At 39.6% G+C, this 8434-nt stretch overlaps 1 protein-coding gene across 1 annotated transcript in view; it reads right to left on the bottom strand.

The window, feature by feature from the left end:
- LOC126185046 (isoleucine--tRNA ligase, cytoplasmic) overlaps positions 1-8434 on the bottom strand; it is a 175671-nt gene that overhangs the window by 151380 nt on the left and 15857 nt on the right. The window contains exons 2-4 of the mRNA XM_049927800.1: positions 7308-7432; positions 3492-3648; positions 16-166 (exon numbers count right to left, since the gene is read on the bottom strand). Coding sequence (XP_049783757.1) covers positions 16-166; positions 3492-3554 — 214 coding nt within the window. The 5' untranslated portion in view covers positions 3555-3648; positions 7308-7432. The remainder of the gene's footprint in view (positions 1-15; positions 167-3491; positions 3649-7307; positions 7433-8434) is intronic.

Raw genomic sequence — 8434 nt, forward strand, 5'->3', positions numbered from 1 at the left:
GAAATTTCATCTTACCTATCCATCTCCCCATACGAGTTACAATCTCCTGCCACTGAGTAGCGTATCGCATTACTATAGTTCGACATTCTGCATTGTAATTGGCAATACCCAATTTCGCTACATCATCTGGCCCTTTTATTCCAAGCTTGTTATCAATCTCAAATTCCTCAAAAAGAAAAACAGTACAAACGGCTTACATATAGTCCTTTATTTCAATAACATTTATATAAGCAACAATAATTGTGAAATTTGAAAAATATTTGACAATTATGCTACATAAGACACTGTTTAATGGATGGTAGAGGGCACATCACATCATTATAGTCGCTCCTTTTCTTATTCTGTTACTGAATGTATCAAAAGAAAAACATGTGGCTACAATCTGCCCCAATACACACTTCGGTCTCTATTTCCTTCGGTTTCCATACAAAGCAGCAGAGTGTGAGCACCATTGCTTTTGAGTCCGTATCAGATACTGCTTCTTGACTTTTATGCAATAATTATTCACGAAACCATTGTCTTCTTACCAACAGTTTCCACATATGTTTCTTGGGTATCTCTTATTCCCACTAAGCCAGTACGTTACAACTGCAACTTTGCATCTTTCACTTCTTTGTTTCCTGCACTGTAACACAATACTTAATTCTTCCATTACAAATGCAACCTTGAACATGTATATGTTTATGGAGATGCTATTCGCTCCACAAAGTGGATATTTTGTAGGTCGTCAGTGACAATACTTTCTTATGGTATCATCAGTAAACACTCGAAAAGAATTGTTCACTCCTGTTGGATTGTTTACAAATACATTTTTGACACACATCGCCCTGTTATGCCTCCTGGAGAATATCTGACACTACAAAATTTTTCACCCTGATTAGCACGTATCAAGCATGATAAAAGCCAAGATCTGTCCACTGTTTCTACATTTCTTTTCCTTTGTGGATACTCCATATGTTAGTATGTCTGTTTTCAAACCACAATGAGGCACAGTGTAAAACTTTGCAACAAAACTTGGGAAAACTGAGTCTCTGTCCATTATCTGTATGAAATTGTATGTGAGGAAGGAAAAATAAGATTAGGGCTCAATATCAAGTCAGGAAGAATGTCATTAGAGATGAAGCACAAGCTCCAGTAGGGTAAGGGTGGTAAATGAAATTGGCCGTGTCCATTTCAAAGGAGAAATTATTCTGCAATTGGGTTACTGGTGGTGGACTTAAGACAACAAAGGAAAACCCAAATGTGGATTGTCACAAAGCAGATTTTAACACCCACCCATCTCAAATGTGCTGCATATGGATAATGCTTACTAATTTAACAAATTTCTAGTGAGATGGCTCGATTGATCATATGATATTGTCATATATGAGGTCATAAAATGTCTTTAGAGTCCAGAAACAGAAGGAAGTTAGAGGCGTTGGTCTATAATTTTGCACAATTGTTCTGATATGTAACCAACAGCAGACACACATGCTGTTTTGTAATCACTCTGTACAATTTATCATGAGAAACAAACTTTAAACATTACGCAGATAGTGGCATCATAATATGGGCTTCCCGAGTACACAAAATTTAAATTAAACAAGTGAGTGACTGAAAATTTCCAGTCTGGTAACTGATGGAGCAAAATTTTCTGACATTCTCTTAAACTTCACATACTGAGAAGGTAATCAGTGAATATAATCTGCATTGCTCCTCTTACACAACCACCACCCGATATTGGTATTTGTTTTCAATCATCATGTACTGTCTTTAGAATAACAGTGCAGGAAACTGTTTTCTAGGCACAGTATTTCTGTTACTACTAAGTCAAAGAGTTTCCTTACTTTTGTTTACGACCTCATTACATAACAAGATAAAATGGCCAATTAATCTAACTCTTTTTGTGAGAGTTATAAGAGAATTAATTTGTTATGCCAGCCTATTGTCTGAAACTGAATGGTAGTTTGTTTTCTAATCACATATTATACAATACTGTTGTGCACTGTGTTGTCTACTGAAAACCACGTCCTGCAAAAGCTTTTTATTTGTTAACATTTGTATCCATTGATCATCATGTATACACTGAGGTGACAAAAGTGATGGGATACCTCCTAATATTGTGTCAGACCACCTTTTGCCTGACATTGTGCTGCAACTTTAAGTGACATGGACTCAACAAGTCGTTGGAAGTCTCCTGCAGAAATATTGAGCCACACTGCCTCCATAGCCATTTGTAATTGCAAAAGTGTTACTGGTACAAGATTCTGTGCATGAACTGATCTCTCGATTATGTCCCATAAATGTTTGTGGGGATTCACATCGGGCTATCTGGGTGGCCAAATCATTCGCTCTAATTGTCCAGAATGCTCTTCAAACCAATCGCGAATGATTGTGGCCTGGTGATGAAGCACATTGTCATCCACAGAAATCCCATCATTGTTTGGGAAGATGGAGTCTATGAATGACTGAAAATGGTCTCCAAGTAGCAAAACATAACCATTTCCAGTCAATGCTAATGTAAACCAGCCCACAACATTATGGAGCCATCATCACCAGCTTCCACAATGCCTTGTTGACAACTTGGGTCCATGGTTTCATGGAGTCTGCACTGCACTCAAACTCTATCAATGACTCTTACCAACTGAAATCATGATTCAACTGATCATGTGATGGTTTTCCAGTCATCTAGGGTAGAGTTAATATGGTCATGAGCCCTGGAGAGGTGCTGTAAGTGTTAGCAAAGGTCCTTGCATTTATCGTCTGCTGCCATAGCCCATTAACACTAAATTTCACGACACTGTCCTAACAGATATGTTCGACATACGTCCCACAATGATTTCTGTGGTTATTTCGAGCAGTTTGTTTATCTGTTAGCACTGATAATGCTACATAAACTTCGCTGGTCTCAGTCGTTAAGTGAAGGCCTTCAACCTTTGTGTTGTCCATGGTGAGAGGTAATGCCTGAAATCTGCCCCCCCCCCCCCTCCCCCTGCACACTCTTGACTCCATGAATCTTTGAATATTGAACTCCCTAACTATTTCTGAAATGGAATGTCCCATATGTCTAGATCCAACTACCATGACATGTTCAAAGTCTGTTAATCCCAGTCATGTAGCCATAATCACTTTGGGAACCTTTTCACATGAATCACCTGAGTACAAATGACAGCTCTAGCAATGCGCAAGAAACTAAGACAAAGCGATAACACAGCAGACACACACTGGACCTGGGGTCACTACACAATGTAAGCAAATACCAGTCTGATTGATCAATGGCTGTGCAGCTGTATTTATCTTAGCCTTGGTGAGAGCTACTGGATGGAGCATTCATGTGAGGAGTTTATGGGTGGCATTATGTTGGCTATTGCAGCACTCCATAAGTACTGTCAACTGTGTATCGGCCACATAAGTCCATTTCTTCCAGTGAGAATTCAGATTTGTCATGATGGAATACAAGAATTATGTTAGAATATATTATTTGTCACCATTTGTTGAAGACGTAAACTTACTACAGGTAAGCCATGGCAGTCCCAGCCAAACCTCCGTTCAACATGAAAACCACACTGGTGCATAAAACGGGTTACTATATCTTTCACTGTCCCTGCTAGAATGTGACCATAGTGTGGAAGACCTGTGGCAAATGGTGGTCCATCATAAAATGAGAACCTGTAAAAAAAGACACTTGCTAAACAAGCACAGAAAAGTGAAATTATTAATCGGTAAACTTACATCAATAATTATAAAATTAGTGTATCTTATGCTCAAATTTTCTTTCTGGTAACAATAGTAAGTACTGTAGAGAACAAGAACAAGGTGAAATATTCTCAGTCTGGCATAGAGATGGTGGTGATATCAACAAAATTTTGTTTTGTTACATTGATACACTATTAAATGTAACAATGTAATTAACAACAACATAACTCAAATGTTAAATTTCTGCACAAAAGTTATGTATATAAAGCTTTTTAAACAGCCACATTTGGCACATTTCATTCACAAGGGCAAACAGAAATACTGCACTTTTCCAAAATTATCTTTATCCATTTTCAACAGTTAAGAAATGGGTGGGCAAATTCTAGTGAGCCCATAGTTCTCTTCAAGACAATCTGTGTGAAGGACATCCCATATTTGCACCTAGAAATGAAAACATCAAAACAACGCACAATACAGTCCTGGACAACTCGCGATTAAAAGGTGTATAAATAGCTAATGCCATAATCATATCTGAAGAAAGAGAATGGTACAGTACATTTCACATGGAGAATTAAGTGTGAGAAAGCTTTGTACACAATGTGTGCAGCATTTGTTGAGTTCTGACTAAATTCTACTGTCAAAATTAATTGTAATGTTTGGACTGTACTAAGAAGAAACCATCTGATGTGCTAATTTGTTACTGTGGATAACACTTGGGTGTACCAATCCATATCAGAAAGAAAAAAGCAATCAAACCAGTAGCTGGTGGCCCAGTATAGGAACAAGTTTATTTCATTTGCTGAAAGGCTGTAGCCAGCATTTTATGGGAAGGGCAGATGGGGGGTATGCTTTATTCTCAGACTTACTGGAATGACTTCTTTTCATCTGAGTGGCAGACAGAATATTCTCCAGGGCTGTGTAGTTGATTTTACAACCATAAATACATTGTTTTGTTGTTTCCCATTCTTTTTATTATGAACAAGGTAAAAACAGGTCAACACACTTTGCCAAAACATAAGATTCTCCTTCTTTATGAAGTGTAAAGATGAAAATGTGACCAAATGTGTTACACCCCCCCCCCCCCCCCCCCGTCCTCTCTCTCTCTCTCTCTCTCTCTCTAACTGCTAAACATATTTTGCAAATTTTGTGAGAGTTGATCTCTCAAACAGCATAACTCTGAGTCAGCCATGAGATGTTTACTTACACTCATGCTCATTAATTAAGGATAATGCTCATACATGATGAAACAACTCTCTGGTGGGTGGTTTTCGGGTTTAAATCACCTCGGGATATGACCATGAGGTACATTTGACCTGCGGTCGTCACACAGTACCGCTGTCAGCAGTCCAAATATCCAGAGGTGCGTGCGTTGGTGCATGTCAGAGTACGGAGCAGCGAGTAAGTGTGCAGACGTTTTCAGGCGTGCTCATGGTGACTGTGTGTTGAAATGGCTCAAAGAACACATATTGATGATGTTATGAGGGGTAGAATACTAGGGCGACTGGAGGCTGGTCAAACACAGCAGGTCGTAGCACAGGCCCTCTGTGTGCCACAAAGTGTGATCTCAAGATTATGGCAACGATTCCAGCAGACAGGAAACGTGTCCAGGCGCTACAGTACAGGATGTCCACAGTGTACAACACCACAAGAGAAGCGATATCTCATCATCATCAGTGCCCGCAGACAGCCTCAGAGTACTGCAGGTAGCCTTGCTCGAGACCTTACTGCAGCCACTGTAATAGCTGTCTCCAGACACACAGTCTACAGACAACTGAAAAGACATGGTTTATTCGCCCGGAGACCTGCAATGTGCATTCCACTGACTCCTGGTCACAGGAGAGCCCGTACAGCCTGGTGTCAAGAACACAGTACATGGTCATTGGAACAGTGGTCCCAGGTTATGCTCATGGATGAGTCCAGGTATAGTCTGAACAGTGATTCTGGTCGGGTTTTCATCTGCTGTGAACCAGGAACCAGATACCAACCCCTTAATGTCCTTGAAAGGGACCTGTATGGTGGTTGTGGTTTGATGGTGTGGGAAGGGATTATGATTGGTGCACGTACACCCCTGCATGTCTTTGACAGAGGAACTGTAACACGTCAGGTGTACCAGGACGTCATTTTGCACCAGTATGGCAGCCTTTTCAGGGGTGCAGTGGGTCCCACCTTCCTCCTGATGGATGATAATGCACAGCCGCACCAAGCTGCAATCATGGAAGAGTACCTAGAAACATAAGATATCAGGCCAATGGAGTGGCCTGCCTGTTCTCCAGATTTAAACCCCATTGAGCACATCTGGGATACTCTCGGTCGACGTACTGCTGCACATCTTCAAACCCCTTGTGCAAGAATGGGAGGCTATACCCCAGCAGCTGCTCGACCACCTGACCCAGAGTATGCCAACCCATTGTGCGGCCTGTGTATGTGTGCATGCTCATCGTATCCCATATTGATGTTGGGGTACATGTGCAGAAAACAGTGGCATTTTGTAGCACATGTGTTTCAGGACAGTTTTCTCAACATATCACCAATACCGTGGACTTACAGATCCGTGTCGTGTGTGTTCCCTGTGTGCCTAGGCTATTAGCACCAGTTTCTTGTAGTGCCACGTTGTGTGGTGGCACATTCTGCAATTATCCTTAATTTATGAGCATGAGCGTATTTCACCAAGCTAAGAGCTGCAGTCTGTAGCTGTAAAGCTGTCCAACACTCCTTGACAAACATTGAGAACTAAGAAGGGACTTCAAAAACGTAGGTTAAAAATTATTATGGCAGACCAATTTTTTTTTCTTTTTTTTTAGTGGTGCAGTACACTTCAGAGTAACACAGATCATGACCTATTTTTCAATGTAGTCACCAACTCTCTGTAAATAACAATCTGGAAGTTTAAACAGTTGTTTAATTCCTCAATGATAGAATCCACTCATTGGTCATCAAGCCATCCAAGAACTGTTATGTGAACATACTCTTCATTTGAATATCTGTCCCCCCCCCCCCCCCCCCCCCCAACTCAATGATATTTTAGATTGGCAAAAAGACAGAAACCGAATGATGTAATATCATCCTTTGTGATCATCACCACTCATGTTTATGTGGCCTTGGTCAAATTGTTGGCACCATTTCACTAGGACTGGATGCAACTTTGCATTTGGTCAACATACCGTCAGGATATCACTATGAATCTGTGTGCAATTTAGATGTTTTCTTCACAAGAATTCTACTGTCCAGATTACTTCAACTTTGAGTATGTTTACAGTTGCTGCGCCATTTTAGTTGCATATTGTGATGCACCTTTTATCTTTCTCACAGCAATACATGAAACTTGGAACATTTACTTTCCTCTGACAATGCACCACTTGTTGCAAAATGGTTTTAGCGTGGGATGACATGCATAATTTACTTTCTTTAGCCCTGACGTAAATGAAAAGATATGTTTCTATGGATAATGACACCCTGCAGATATAGGATGGTGAATTTACAGTGCTGTCAGAAAGACATACTAAACTTTTTTTAAAATTAAATGTGGAGAGACATATAATGTGTGAAAGATTAGGAGAAAGCAACACATATGTCTGTGTTAACACAACTTTTCTAATGCCATTTATAACTATTTCTGCACATAGCTCACTTACCTTGGCTTTCCCTTTGACTGTATCAAACAATTCTTGAAAACATTTTTGTCTTTCCAGAATGCTAAGACAATTTCCTCTTCAGCAGGAAAATTATAGTCTCAGGCACAATTACCAGAGTTTCGTCACTGGAAAGTGAAAGCATATAAATCATAATGAAAGCAAACAAAAAATTTTCAAAAAGTGACATTGGAAAACAATGTGTTACTGTAGACATTAATAACAGGCTAGCATTAAAGACAGGCAACTTACGACATTTGTGACATGTGCAATAGTCACAACTCATAGGACAGGTGCAATTTTCAATTAAATAAAGCTACTGCTTTTCTAGTTACACTTTTCAGTTTGTGATGAGATACTAAAATGTTTGTGTGCCTTTATTTATAATACTTAGTTTACTCATCACACTAGTACAGTAATGCAGACTCTGCCAACTACAACTCTGAAGCCCCCCTCCCTCCCTCCCCCCCACCCCCCACCCCAACATCCGTGTGCTTTCAGCTTACATTGCTAGCTTTTCTTCTGAGACATACAGACACTACATCAAAAACTGAACTGATGAAAACGATTAATATACAGTTCTAAAATAGTAGCTTCTTTCACTGTAGCAACTTCTCTGTTAATTAAGTACAATGTTCATTTACTGCTATTTTAAACTGACACAATTGTATATTTACATTAATAGCTATGACAGTAACATGTAGCTCATGATGTATGACACATTGTCAATGTGATTGATACATTTTCTGTGTGCATTTTATGTACATTTTATGGATAAAGAAAGAGTATTTTCCAACTTAGAAAAAGATGATGTTGGCTTTTGATCAAAATGAGCACTATTTATGAAATGGCTAAATGTATTAAATGTTGATGAATACTTGCAACAAATATGTATTCCAAGTAGACAAATGACACCACAGTGAATAACTGCTATGAAAATTTCAGAGTTCCACAAGTCATTGGTGTCTAAGGCGCATAGGTATTGTGATAGTGTGTAAACACCAACTTACATGCTGTGATGGAACAGCTCATCCAAGTGATACAGGGAATAACCGCATCCATCTCTAATGCGACAGTTCCACAAACTCTACTGCATTTGGGATCTGAGTCAAATTGTGACTCCAACCATG

This window comes from Schistocerca cancellata, chromosome 4 (assembly GCF_023864275.1).
Source record: "Schistocerca cancellata isolate TAMUIC-IGC-003103 chromosome 4, iqSchCanc2.1, whole genome shotgun sequence".
Lineage (NCBI taxonomy): Eukaryota > Metazoa > Arthropoda > Insecta > Orthoptera > Acrididae > Schistocerca > Schistocerca cancellata.